The 14815-nt window shown below is 40.6% G+C and overlaps 1 protein-coding gene across 2 annotated transcripts in view; it reads left to right on the forward strand.

Annotated features, from left to right (window-relative positions):
* The window catches only part of Ppa2 (inorganic pyrophosphatase 2), an 82575-nt gene continuing 67760 nt past the window's right edge, over positions 1-14815 (forward strand). Inside the window, exons 1-2 of one of the 2 annotated variants that reach the window (XM_047566925.1) lie at positions 1-227; positions 12512-12576. In XM_047566925.1, the coding sequence (XP_047422881.1) occupies positions 53-227; positions 12512-12576 (240 nt within the window). In that variant the 5' untranslated portion in view covers positions 1-52. The remainder of the gene's footprint in view (positions 228-12511; positions 12577-14815) is intronic. The other variant, XM_047566924.1, reaches the window with a different exon arrangement.

The following is a 14815-nucleotide window of genomic DNA, read 5'->3' on the forward strand; positions in this document are numbered from 1 at the left end:
CGGGCCGGGTGGCTACCACAGCCCTGCACAGAACCGCACAGTCGCCTACGCCATGCGCGCGCTGCTGCCGCTGCTGCGCACCGGCCCAGGGTGGCGCGTGGGGGCCCCTGCGGCGGTCCGCCTGCCTCGAGCAGCGAGCGCGGGGAGCGGGCCGCGCCGCGCCATGGCGCTGTACCGCACGGAGGAACGCGGCCAGCCCCACTCGCAGGATTACCGCATCTTCTTCAGTAAGTAGCTCCAAGAGGTCCGCGGCGGGGCGTGCCGGAGGACTGTGGCTGAGTAGTGGAACGGAAGGGGACCAGCGCCGCCCACGCGGCCTGCCTCCCTCTTTCAGGCCCTCCGCGGTCACCGCGCGGCCCAGGCCACCTTCTTGCACGCGGGAGCCTGCGCTGAGCCTCGGGAGCTGCCAGCGAGGGCCGGCTGACCAAGACCCCAAACGCGGAGCGTGGAGACACCGGGCGGCAGGCGTCCCCAGCGCCGAGTCCCCCTCGGCTCAGCCAACCGCCCTCCCCGAGCGCGCGGCCACCCCCGCTGCGGGCAGCGGAAGCCGGGCGGCAGTCCGGGCTGACCCTGCCCAGTAGTGGAAGGAGGCCGAGTCCGCGGGTCCGCTCCCTTCCTGCTTCCCTTCCGATGGCGTAAGAAAGCCCCTCCTTTCTTGCAGTGGAGAGGCAGGCTGAACTCTGGAGAGGCAGGCGTCTTCTCTTAAAAACAAGTTTGTGCTCACCAGTTTGCACCCTGAATGCTATCCACAAGCAAGAGCCTCGCGGGCCCTCTGGGAGGGAGATGGTCCCACTTCCTCTGCAGAGCGCACTTGCTCAGAGGGTCGAGCGACTTACGAGCACTGAGCTGGCCAACTAAGACTTTCGGGAAAGGACTCAGGTCTCTGTGACTCACTTTTTCTATGCACCCCATGCTTCACTTTGTACGTTAACTGTAACCGAAAATAGCAACGTCGATTGATTTGTTTTCACACTCCGTTGACTTCAGAGCCCTGAGGGGAGTTGTAAAATCCGCCTGGTACCGTCGCGCACCTGTTAGTAGTCGTCGTCCTGGAGTAAACCATAAAGGGCTTCTTCACTTTTTAGCTCTGTGTCCCTGACCTCGGGGGAGTTTTTTAATTTGCTAAACCTTGATATTTTCCCCCTCCTCCTCTGTAAAACAGGGCTGCAAGCATGTGATTAGTTACAGGGCCTAATATAAATTATTTAATAATCATATCTGTAAGCATTTTAGATACCTGCTATTTATAAATGTTTATAGTTTTCTTCCCTGAGATTACCGTCTAGGATGTTTCATGGAAGAGACAACAGAGTTTGCCTAAACTCTTCTGATGGCAACTGGTACTAAAATTTGTTTTCTTCAAAATTGGTTGTTATTTTCCTTTATGCTACAAGCTTTTTCCCCATCCTTCTTTGATCAAGACTGATCAGGTCGTGTTAAAAAAATCCTGAACAAAAAGTCTCCCAATTTTCGAATGGATTGTGTTCTAAAAAGTGACAGCGTAGTCGGGCACAGTGGCACAGGCCTGTAATCCCAGCAGTTTGGGAGGCCGAGTCAGGGAGATTCAAAGTTCCAAGCCAGCCTCAGCAAATTAGCGAGGCCCTAACCAATTTAGAATCCCTCTCTCAAAGTGAAAAATAAAATGGGCTAGGAATGTGGCTCAGTGGTTAAATGCCCCTGGGTTCAATCACTGGTACAAAAAAAAAAAAAAAAAAAATTACAATGTAATTTTTACTGGAACTAGTTTTCCATAGAAACAATACTATGCATTGGCAGGTTTTTAAGCAGATAAAAACTTGTCTACTGCATAATATATGGAAGTATTCTATATCTGCAATAAGTATAGTAATTAATAAGAGGCAAAGTAGTTAATATCTATGAAGTATGCTAGATACTGGTAGGCATGGCACAGAGATTTAGTTATGGGCCCTGCCCTCAAGAGATTCATAATATCAATGCAACTCAAATGAGAATGTAAAAACACTAAATATGTTTTACTTGATTTTTAAAAAATATTTTCTTAGTTGTCAATGAACCTTTAATTAATTAATTAGTTAATATGTGAATTAATTAATTAATTAATTAATATGTGGTGCTGAATATCAAACCCAGGGTTTCACACATGCCAGGCAAGCACTTTACCCACTGAGTCACAACCTCAGCCCCTTGAATCTTGATTGGAGGGGGGGGGGGGAAGAAAAGAAAAAAAAAGTGTAAAGTGTAGAGAAGTCTGGAGCTCACAGTGCAGGTGACCAAGCACTGGATTTGGACAGAAGAGTTCTAGGCTTTAATTCTGGATTTGCCGTTAACTTGCTGTGGGACAGTTTCCTCAACTATAAGGAAGTATTTTGCCTTGCAGTGATACTCAAGGTCCTTCTTGACACTGCTATTCCTTGAAGGCATTGGGTGAATGATAGAGATCCTAATGGTCTCTACTGGAGCAAGATATCTAACCCCTGTATTTTGGAGGCTGTTGGTCTCTTTTTGTAGTTTCTTTAGCTGCAAATGTACCTCAAACTCTTGATTTTTCTGCAACTAGATTTACATAGTTAAATTTTTTTTCATTCAGTCGAGAAAATGGCAGGCAGAAAAAAACAGTTTTTACTGAGGTAAATGAGCAACAATTGGAAGAAAGGGGAGTGTGGTTTTTGGGAGAGTCCAAATGGTGAGACTGTAATTGGGAAGGTATATTGGATTGAACAATTCCCGAGCTCACCACCAGATGGCAGCCTTGGCCTAGGACTGACTGGATAGGCCAAAATGATAGGAAGACACTTGCAGGTAAGTGGGTTCAGGGGAAAACAGTGGACAAATTGTTCTTTTTGAAGAGGGTCACAATAACTAGATGGAAGAGTTTGAAGGTTCCCAGCACAGATGGTGTGATAATGTTTGAGGAGATGGAAATACTAACTGCTCTGATTGATCAATGCATGGTTTGAATTATAAAACTCTACCCCAGAAATAAGTACAAATTATATATGTCAATTTTAAAAAAGATGGTTTCAAATTGGATACATAGTACCAGGAGTCTGTACCCACCTTCCCAAGTAATTCTGTCTTACTTTAAAGAAAAAAAGTTTTTTCTATATTCCCAGATATATATCAAGTCTCTGACATATCAGTGTAGTGAGAGAACATTCTTGAACTTCCTCTCTGTAAATGGTTGCTCTTTACTGCCATTAAGAAGAATAAGAATAAATGATAGATATAATTCTTTTTAAAAAAAATGGTGTAACTTGGACTGGATCTCAGTGGTAGAGCACTTGTCTAGCACATGTGAGGCACTGGGTTTGATCCTCAGAACCACATAAAAATAAATAAATAAAGTAAAAGGTATTGTGTCCATCCACGACAAAAAAAATTTTTTTTAAATTGGTGTAACTTTGTGTAAACAGTATTGAAGTAAGACAGGATGGTACAGAGGAAAGAGCATCCTGGATTATTGGGCAGGCCTCCTTGATTCTAACTCTGACCCTTTTAGTAACCTGGTGCACAGGCTTGATTAACTTTGCCTCTCTCTATCTCATTTTCTTAAACCATGGAATGAGAAGATTAGACTACATCATTTTCCAGTCTATGTTAAATTGAACATAAGCATCCCATTATTAGGATTTCCATTAAACAAAATGTTTCATGGTTTAACAAATTTAGAACACTCACTACTTTATTGATTTCTTGGAGAGTAACAATATGCATGTTAAAGTTCTAGAAAATTCTGACATAAATGTCCCACACTTTTTTTGTTTTTTTGGGTGCTGGGGATCGAACCCAGGGCCTTATGCTTATAAGGCAAGCACTCTACCGACTGAGCTATCTCCCCAGCCCCAATGTCTCACACTTTGGAACCAGAGTACCTATTTCACAGAACGTTGTTAACATCTTAGTGACCCTACAGTTTCATGGACCTGTTTGGGAAGCACTGCATGGGATGATTTCTGCAACTTCTAGAAGCAAAGGGTTTGTGATAACAGTTCTAGACCCATGGTCAATTAGGTTGTAGTCCTGACTTCACTGTCTTGGACAAGTCTTGGCTCAACTACCCACCAGATGGCATTTCATAGCTGCAGTGATCTCCCTTAGCTCAGTTTCTCCATCTGTAAAGTGGGGCTTACACTAATAATTCTGTAGAATTGCCTTGGTAGTTAAATCAGACTGTGTGTAAAGATGATCAGTGTCTAACATATAGTAGATATTAAATATATGCAATTTCTTTTTCAACTTTAAGACATTAGACAAATCTTATCACTGCATTCTAAGAAGGGTGAAGGGTGAAAGATAATGGAATTTGTGTAAAACTGAATACTTTGAAAATGTTGCACTTTATTAATTCTTTGGTATTTTAATGGGTATTGATCTGAAGTTTTTTGTGTAATCTTTAACTGTAAAACAATGAAATTAGATTTGGGTATATGGGACCCAACACCTACCACTGCATGTTAATGTACTTTGATATATTGGATGTTTTGTTTGTTTTGTGTTAATAAACATTTTAGATTTTAAACTTTTCCTAAAGGATAGGAAAAAGCTGTGTTTTTCCACTGAATTTTTGTTACTGTGGAATAGATAACTGGTTTATTTAGAGAAACATTGCTGTGGATAGTTGAAGTTACTTTTATGAAGAATGGGAATGATTATGTAGTTCTTAATCAGTTTGCTTTATCATTTTTAGTAAGCATGGGCTTGTGTTAAAATTATGGTAAGTTTTCTCTAAGTGCATCATTTGAGTAATAGGTGGAATATGATGTTGAATGTGCCATACATTTGAACTTAGTAAAGCTTCCTGTGAATAAGTTCTCGTGACCTTTTAATTTTTAAGTTGATCTGTATAGAACTCAAATTGACATATTGAAAGGTAATGGCTATTGTGTGAATATAGAAAAATTAGATTTATTTTTGGGTGCACTCTCTAAAACAGCTTAGTTTCCTAAATGAAGTGCTGTGAAATGTAAATCTTGTGATCTGTATGGAATACAGGATACATTTTTATTGAAGTTGATTTTTAAACTTCTTTTAATTTCTTGATCTTACCAGAAAATAAAACAAAGTTAGCTTTAGTCATACTAAACTAAAGTTTCCAATAAGGATCTCTAAATGGTTTTAGTATGTAATGATATGTTGGTTGGCAGAAAGGTAGCTATTTGGTGTGTATACATAGTATTAGATATAGGTTTCATATTCTGTTCAGTTGTTTGATTTCTAGTATAAAAGCCTATTTATTTTATGTGGTGCTGAGGATCAAACCCCAGTGCCTCACACATGCTAGGCAAGCGCTCTACCACTGAGCCATGATTCCAACTTTGTTTCATGTGCGTTGATGGACCTGATAGGATTCATTAATTTATGTCTAAGGATATCTGTTTGTGACAATAGTGGGTTACCAAAACAAAAGGACATGCAATCATTTATCTCACTCCTAATAAATACTAAAGTGATAGTAAATGAGGATAAGATAGAGTGAGCCTAAAACAACAAAGAAGCAACCATCAGAGCTTAAGATTTCAAAATATTTTCTAAAAGTTCTTTTGAGATGGAGCTATGGTTGCAGTGAAGCAGCAAGGAGGAGGTCCCAGCCCCAGCACACGTGCCAAGGTGGGTGTAGTTTAGGAACAAGCTTAACTGCTTTGTAGAATCTCAGAGAGGTTGTGGGTATGCTGATGTGGGTAGGATTAAAATGTGCAGCTTTACAGAGCCGGGTTCATTTTAGTTTTATAACAGATAGCATATAAGTCTGGGACCAGGGGTGCACTTGTTCCTCCTGGGGAAATTGGAAAGTGTTGTGAGAGGGAGTAGGACGGCCAGGTGGCCTCACTGCCCCAGCAGAGCTTGCTGCTCCTGTTGCCCCAGCGTAAGAGCCAGCTGCTTCCCATTCATCTCTACAGGAGGCAGCCCTTCCACATTCTTGTCCACATACACAATTCCTAGTGAGTTCTCCGAGCCTGTTATTCTTAAATATGAACTAGATAGCCATTGATACCTCTGTTAGACTTTGATCACTATGACTCTGCCAAAATGCCTTTGTGAAAGCCACCAGGGACCTCCATGCTGCAAATTTAACAGTCAGTTCTAAGTCCTCATGTGGACCCATTAAGTAATCTTCAGTCGATCACTTTCTTCTTTGCAACACTTTTTTTCTCTTTATGCCTCTGGGACAGCATTACTCTCAGTTAGGTTATTTGGACAGCTTCTTCACACTCTCCCCTTGATGGACCCTTGTTGTATTTCCTAGACCTTTGAAATGCCCCAGGTCTTAATTCTTATCCCATTTTTCTGTACTCTTTCTCTGGGACAGGGATTGGCAAACCTGGTAAGTGACAAGATGGGAAATATTTTAGGCTTCTTGAGCCATACAGTCTATGCCACAACTGCTTACATCTCCCAGTTTAGCACACAGCCATAGGCCGTAAATGCATGGGTATGGTTTCATTACAACAAGACTTTATGTACAAAAATAAAAACAGGTCATGGGCTGGATTCTGCCCATTGACCAGGGCTTGCTGACTGTTGGCCGTTGCTGTTGGTGATCCCATTAAGTCCCTTAGTGTTAGGTAACCATCTACAATTCCCAGCTTTGTCCCAGTAGCCTCTCTCTCCTTGAACTCAGTGTGTACACATTCTTGAACTCTGTGCTTCTACTTAACTGCCTAAGAAGCATGTCAAGGTTAACATGTATAAACTAACCCTGATCTCCCTCCCCTGCCCAATATTTTTTTCTATCTCCATCAAATTAAAGTAATTAGCTAATTCGTCAATGTAAACTTTATCATTTCACTTGGAAGTGAAAACATTCAAAAGCCTTTATTCTAGCTATTTCAAAGTATACAATCCTTTATTACTAACCTTGGTCACTCAGCTGTTCAAGAACTTGATCCTCTTATCTAATTTCAGTGTTGTACTATGGTTTTTTTTTTTTTTTTTTTAAGTACTGGGAACGGAACCTAGGGTCTCATGCTTTCTGGGCAAGTGGTCTACCACTGAGCTACCCCACTGGTCTACCCCAGCCCCAGTGTTGTACTGCTTGACTACCCTCCTTTCCCCATCCCCCTTGGGAATAATAGCCAATAACCTAAGAAGCATTCTTGTCACCTCTTACTTCTATCCCACAGCTAGCTCATTACCATATCCTTTTTTTTTTTTTTTTTTTTTTTTCTGGGTACTGTGAGTGAATCCAGGGGTGCTTAACCACTGAGCCACATACCTAGCCCCCTTTTTTGTGGGGTGGGGAGGATACCAGGGATTGAACTCTTTCAACCGCTGAGCCATGCCCCCAGCCCTAGTTTGTATTTTATTTAGAGACAGGGTCTCACTGAGTTGCTTAGCACCTTGCTTTTGCTGAGGCTGGCTTTGCACTGGCAATCCTCCTGCCTCAGCCTCCCAAGCCACTGGGATTACAGGCCGTGCCCTGCACGTGGCCAGCACATCCTTTAGAAATGTGTTCAGAAGAAAGTTCTTCCTGCTTCCATCCTTGCCACTTCATCCATGTCTCCATCTTCAATTCTGCAATGGTGGTAACCTCCTGATTCTTCACTCTTAGTCTGCTTTCCGTGCAGTGGTCACACTGATCCGTTTTCAGTGTCCAGACTCTGCTCAGAATCCTTGTGGCTTTCTATTTCATGCAAAAATAAGTAAATAAATAAATTTGAAATCTTTACTGGTACATAAGCTTCAGTGTGATCGAATCCTGGTCCTCCTCTGCTTTCATTGCTCGCCTCGCTTCCCTTTGATGGTCACCTTCCTGCCATCCAGACCTCCTTGCTGTTTCTCAGATGAGCCTGAGAAGTGCTCTCTCCTCAGCACCTGCCTCTCTATGCCTTCAGTGCTCCTCCCTCAATGTCTGCTTCACCCACCCGCTCACTCCATCCAGGTCGGTTTCTGATGGGTGTTACCCATCAGAAAGATCTTCTTGACCATGAAACATCACCCCTTCCTTTAGTCATTCTTTATGTGCCTTGTTTTATTTTCCTTTAGAATGCTTATCACACCTGCTATAGTATATACATATTCATTACTTCCATTCTCCCGCTAGAATGCAAGTTCCCTAACAGGACATTGGAATTTGTATTCCTGCTACATAGAATAGTGCTTGGCACAGAATATGTATTCAGTAAATATTTACCAAATGAATTAATTTAAGGAAAACTTGCAAAGTAAATAGGAAAAATAGAAAGCAGAAAGAGGAGAACTTGAATTTGAAGTTAATGGGTGTTCTCTGAAATTTTTAAAGGCTAAAGCACCCATGCAAAAAGAAGAGGAGGAGATGAAGAGATAACCAAATGAGCTCTTGGAAACTAAAATATGATAGTTAAAAAAATAAAAATAAACCTCAACAGAAGGCACAGTGAACTGAATTATGTTGTGTTGTTTCAAGCTACAGAATTTGTGGTAATTTCTCATAGCAGCCTAAGAAACTAATACAGATGAATTAGAAGAAAAAGTAAAAAAAAAAAAAAAAAAATATATATATATATATATATGTATCAGAAAGTAGAACAAATTATCAGAAATAGCAAAAGGAGATAAAAGGGAGAGACATAGAAATTCTAGGATGTCTATCATATGACTTATGTGAGTTTAGAATGAAAGAACAGATACAATGGAGAGGGTTTTATCAAAGGGATACTAGGTGAGAGTTAAGAATCAAAGGACCCAAGTGTCAACTCCCAGTCACTTTGTTGTGCAATCTCAGAAAATGGAGAAGATCCAGAAAGTGGATGGGGGGCTGGCAGTGGGAGGGAGAGCAGGCAACTTGCTAAGGGATGAGACTCAAACTGGCATCTGACTTATGGCACCATGAGTGCTTAAAGACCATGGGGATAATGCCTTCAAAACATCGAGAGAACATAATTTCCTCCTAAAATTCCCTACCCAACCAGCCATCAATCTGGAGTAAGGACCAAATAATGATATTTCACACAGTTGAGGACTTGAGAAATCTGCCTCTTGTGCAGTTGTTCTTAGAGAACACGTGTTAGGGATATGCTACTGAAAAACAAAGAAGTAAACCAAAAGAGATGACTGCATGGGACCCAGAAAACAGAAAGTCTTAGGATGCCAAGAAAGCATCCAGTCCAGATGACAGCAAGAGAGGATTCCAGTTTTGATGGTATCCGTGAGGTATTGGAATAATTTGTAGACATGATTGTGACAGATAATTCAAAAAAGGTAATTAGAAGCATAAGAAAAAATAGATGTCGAACAAGAAAGGAAACTTAAATTATAACATTCTATTTGCCAAAAATCAACACATGGACAGTGCTTCTCAAACTTGCCTGAGCGTAAGTTTTAATGAGTTCTCATCCTTCCTTAGGGAAATGACTAAGAGTGCCGAGAGGACTCCTTTGTGTTTAAGCTTATTTAAAATACCTGTGTCAGTGTATATTACTTAATGGAAGAAACCATTGAGAAAATAAAGCTTTAGAGAAATTGAGTGACTTACAGGAATATTACCCATTAAAGCATTATCCTTACCTGAGATCTAAGGATATATTTAATTTTTTCCAGAAATATTATTTTATTCTTTTTAATTCATTATTATTTATGAATACTATTTCATGATCCAAATCACTTCTAATCCATGTGGTTATTTAAGTCTACACACTGACAGTTTGTTCACTCATTTGATAATTAATCACTGCCTAATGACCATTCAAAAATTGGTAATGTTATTTATTTGGTTCTTGTGTTGATCTTAGATAACTTTGAAAATCAAGTAAATGAGTTGAAATCTGATGTAGGATGCTTAAGGGAAATTTTTGTTTTGTTTTTAAGGTACATCCTTTTAACTCATGAAAAAAGGCTTGTAGATCATAGTCAGAGTTTTATAGGCTTTGCTATTTGTATGCTTTGCTTCAACTTTATCTCTACCTTATGTACATGTTCTTGTTGTCAGGGTGGGAAAAGAAATATTAACAGTTTGGAGGGGAAAAAATGAAATAGTAATGGAGACATTTATTCAACAAATCCTCTCTGGGCAGATATTTTATTGAATGTCAACTTAAGTGCTGTGGATATCCAGAGATTACTAAAAGAAAGTATAATAGAACAAGAGAAAACTGCATAAAGAGGTAGCAGGACAGAATTAAAACCTACATGAACTTAGGAAATTATTAAGTGAAAATTTTGTACAGTTGTATTCAGCCTAGCTTTTAGAAACAGATATTGTTCAGTACAACTGCATATTGGGTCATTGCATTTGTTTAAATAATATATAGTTTAAAAGTATTTTAATTTTTTTTCAGGTTTCATTCACTTTATTATTATTATTTTTTATAAAAACTCTTATGTTGTAGCCACAGCTGGAGCCTGGGTCCTCTGTACAGAGACTCTGGTGTGGGTTTTCACAAGATGATCAGTGAATTCCTGATAGGGAGACTTGGTGAACAGTTTCTTTCCAGAGATCAGGAGTCAAAGAGCTGTATGTCTTGGAGATGGCATCGAAGGTGGCCTTAGCGAAATTGCCCAGGTGGCAGTGCAGCCCCTGGCAGAAGTCATCAGTACCAGCCAGCAGCAACAGCTTCTTGGGCACAGGAGCTGAGACAATGCCAGTACCTCTGGGGGCAGGGATGAGCCGCACCAGCACAGAACCACAACGTCCAGTCACCTTGCAAGGGACAGTGTGAGGCTTGCCAATCTTGTTCCCCCAGTAGCCTGGCCGCACAGGAACAGTGGAGAACTTGGCCAGGATGGTGGCCCCTTGGATAGCAGTGGCTACCTCCTTGGAGCACTTTACTCCCAGTCCAGCATGACCATCGTAGTCCCCCAGAGCTACAAATGCCTTAAACCTGGTCCGCTGGCCAGCACGAGTCTGCTTCTGTACAGGCATGAGCTTCAAAACCTCATCCTTGAGTGACGCCCCCGGAAGAAGTTGTTGATCTCAGACTCCTTGATAGGCAAAGAGAAGAGGTAGATCTCCTCCAAGGACTTGATCTTCATGTCCTTGACCAGGAGGCCCAGCTTGGTGACCGGGTCCACTCCTTGTCTTCGGCCTTGCCTCTGCGAGTGCCGTGGCCCTGACCCCGCCCGACCCCCACCCCCACCTTGACCTTGGCCTTGCAGACTGCTGCCGAATCCTCCGCGGAATCTGCTGGGGCCACCCATTCTGGGGCCCCCCAGGCCCTCTGGCTGCACCAGTGTTATCCGCCATTTGGTGTTTTCCCAGAGAAGAAGCTAAAAGTATTTTAAATACATATTTCAGTATATAACTTTATTTTTTTCTTTTTTTTATTATTGTAAACAAATGGGATACATGTTGTTTCTCTGTACATGGAGTCAAGGCATACCATTTGTGTAATCATAAATTTACATAGGGTAATGTTGTTTGATTCATTCTGTTATTTTTTCCCTTCCCCCTGCCTCTCCTACCCCTCTTTTCCCTCTATACAGTCCTTCCTTCCTCCATTCTTGCCCCACTCCCTAACCCTAACCCTAACCTTAACACTAACTCCTCCCACCCCCCCATTATGTGTCGTTATCTGCTTATCAGAGAGATCATTCGACCTTTGGTTTTTTGAGATTGGCTTATCTCACTTAGCATGATATTCTCCAGTTTCATCCATTTGCCTGCAAATGCCATAATTTTATCATTCTTTATGGCTGAGTAATATTCCATTGTATATATATACCACAGTTTCTTTATCCATTCATCAATTGAAGGGCAGCTAGGTTGGCTCCACAATCTGGCTATTGTGAACTGAGCAGCTATGAACATTGATGTGGCTGTATCTCTGTAATATGCTGATTTTAAGTCCTTTGGGTATAAACCAAGGAGTGGGATAGCTGGGTCAAATGGTGGCTCCATTCCAAGTTTTCTGAGGAATCTCCACACTGCTTTCCAGAATGGCTGCACTAATTTGCAACCCCACCAGCAATGTATGAGTGTACCTTTTTCCCCACATCCTCGCCAACACCTGTTGTTGCTTGTGTTCTTGATAATCGCCATTCTAATCGGGGTGAGATGGAATCTTAGGGTGGTTTTGATTTGCATTATAACTTATAAGGTAGTTCTTGTTACTGAAGTTTGTTTTTGTTTTAAGCTTAACATTAACATCCTTACCACTTTGAGTGGAAACAAATGATTTGTTCCTTTCCATAGAGTGGAAGCGTTGGATCTTTTTTTCTTATGCATTATAGGTGAAAATTGGGAATTCTATTATTAGATTTCTCCTAGGGAAATTGATATCAGTTTTAGTCTAGTTCACTTAGTAATCAGTCTCTTTTCAAAGGTGAAATTTTTTTCATAGTTTGGATTTTAATTTTTGTAGGTGTTTTCTGTTTTGGGGGGTTTTAAGTCATAGGGATAAGTAAATGATTTAACAACCCAGTATTATTGAGTTGGTATTTATTTTTCTTTGGTCCTTAAATAGGAACAAGTTTTAAAAGTTCAATTAAACTTTAAATTGGGAGCTAACGCTACCTTTGAAAGGGTGGGTAAATTTTAAAGTGGATGAGGGTATCATTGCTATAAAGAACAGTGTGTCCCTTGATTTAATTCTGTTTTTCATTCTTTCCTTTACAGAGAATGTAGCTGGTCACTACATTTCCCCCTTTCATGATATTCCTCTAAAGGTGGATTCTAAAGAGGTATTTTTTTAATTTGTCTTGGGGGTGAAAATAGGTAGTTTGTATTGCCATAAAATGATTTTTTTGGAAGCACCTTGAAAAAAGAATGTGGTTGGTGATCAGGAGGAGAAACTGAGGAGTCATAACAGGATTGCAAGTCTCCTTCATGAATTAAATTTTGCATAAGGATAGTGTTCTTCCAGAAAGGATTGGGAGAAAGGGATATGAGTGGTTTACACAACTTAAGAAATTTGATAGGAAATGAAGATTAAAGGTAATAACTTAGGAAATTAACAAGAGACTTATAGTAATAATAATAATAGAGTTAAATTTTTGGATTATTTCAGTTTGCTAACCACTATATGGACTTATGATATTTTATTTAATCCTTACTAGTTGCTCTTATTTTCTTCAAAATATTAAGGCTACAGGCATTTTATCGACTTGTCTAATATCACACAGCTAGTAAGTGCCAGAGCCAAGTTTTAAACTGTCATTTCTGACCACAGAGCTTATACTTCTTGACTGCTCTGAAATAAGAGCTAGAAAAACAAGTCTGGGGGTGAGGGGGATGGCAATGGTAGTGTTTGAATAGAACCCAGACAGTTGACAATTGTATGGGTATAAAGGATGTTTGCTGAGTTAAGAATAGGAAGACCCTATTGTAGGAAGAACTGACAGGGCCTCAAAAACATTTGTTGGGGTATTTTGAGGTCCCTCCTGATTGGTTGGTATGGTGACATATTTGGTAGGAGATATTAATGGTCATCATTAAGTTGTAATTTATTGACTTAAAATCCAAGTAGTCAATGGCCATATTCACTAAGGGGTCACAGTTGCTGAGTGGATAACCAGTGCTATATTCCAGGTTGACATTGTATGGGGCTGGTTGATGGGGTTGGCTTTTCTAGGATGGTGGAGAGCTCTGTGTAAGGGCAGAAGCTCCTGAAGATGTGAGGAGGCCACTTTAGATGGAGGATGGTTTGACCTTTTGGGTATTACTCACCTCAGAGGTTGAATATCACACATGACACTGAAGCTGTGAAATATTGAAGTGGGGTCAGCGCATAGTACCAAACTGTCATTAATAGTGGCAATAGGGACAGTGGTAGGATCTATTAAGTGCTTGTGGTGCTTAGCCAGGCTCTGTGCACAGCGCTCAACTTACATTATCTCAATCCTTTTGGAACCACTGTGATTTCCTTTATTTTGTTAATGACATTAAACATCTTTCATGGTTACAATTACAGACCAGTTGTGGAGGTGGGGTTGAATTTAGTTGCTTTATTTCCAGAACTGTTTTCCTTCTCTCATGCAACATCTTGAGTTTATTACTCTGTTTCTACAGGACAAGGGCTCACATAATCTGGGGAGAGAAAGAAACCAGAGATGGCAGAAATAACTCAGTGTTTCTCTGTGTGTACATGTCCATGTGTTTTGTTTTGTTTTGTTTTGTTTTATTTTGTTTTAGTCAGGGAACTATTAAACCTGAATTTTTCCTGTCTCCCAACACCTCTCCTTGCTTTGGCTAAAGCATGCATGCATTTGTTATTCATTCAATAAATAATCATTGCATGTTTATTATGAGGCAGACACTATTTCAGGGACTGGTTGTGCAGTGGAGGTGTATAAGTGTCATTCACACTCAGTTGGAGGAGACAGACAATCCATCAATCAGATAATAAGTTCCAAAAGGGAAGTGTAGGACAGAGTGACTAGCAGGTAGTGTAGTCGGTCATACCATAGTGAGTCTAGGTATCTTATAATAACACCATAATAATGGGAAGTCATGTAGTAGGGAGAGCCAGAAGTAGAAGAAAGTGAGATAGAAACATCTTGGTGGGCACAGTATTCTAAAGGGAAGGGATTTGGGGGAATGTGAGATTCAGGATTGGGCAAAATTGAGAATAGGCCAGGACAAAATATAACAGGATATATGGTGGTTATATAAATAGGTGTCCCTAATTTTCAGCCACTGATGATTGGAATTTTTTCACCTTATACTTTGGGATGTAGAGTTGTAGTAATAGAAATAATGTTTCAAGGCTGACCTGGAGTAATTATTTTTCTGCTTGTTTTCTTCATTAGTAGTCGTTTTGGCATGTAAATGTTACGTATACTGGGCGAGCATTTGTGAATGGCATAATTTTCCTTCCCAACACACCACGTAGTCTGGTTTAATTTAAAAGTGCTTAGTGGAGGCGTAATAATCACACCTTGGTAGAATTCACAGGCAGGAGGTGCAGCGAGTACTTTCATG

The sequence above is a fragment of the Sciurus carolinensis genome, chromosome 10 (assembly GCF_902686445.1).
Source record: "Sciurus carolinensis chromosome 10, mSciCar1.2, whole genome shotgun sequence".
Taxonomy (NCBI): domain Eukaryota; kingdom Metazoa; phylum Chordata; class Mammalia; order Rodentia; family Sciuridae; genus Sciurus; species Sciurus carolinensis.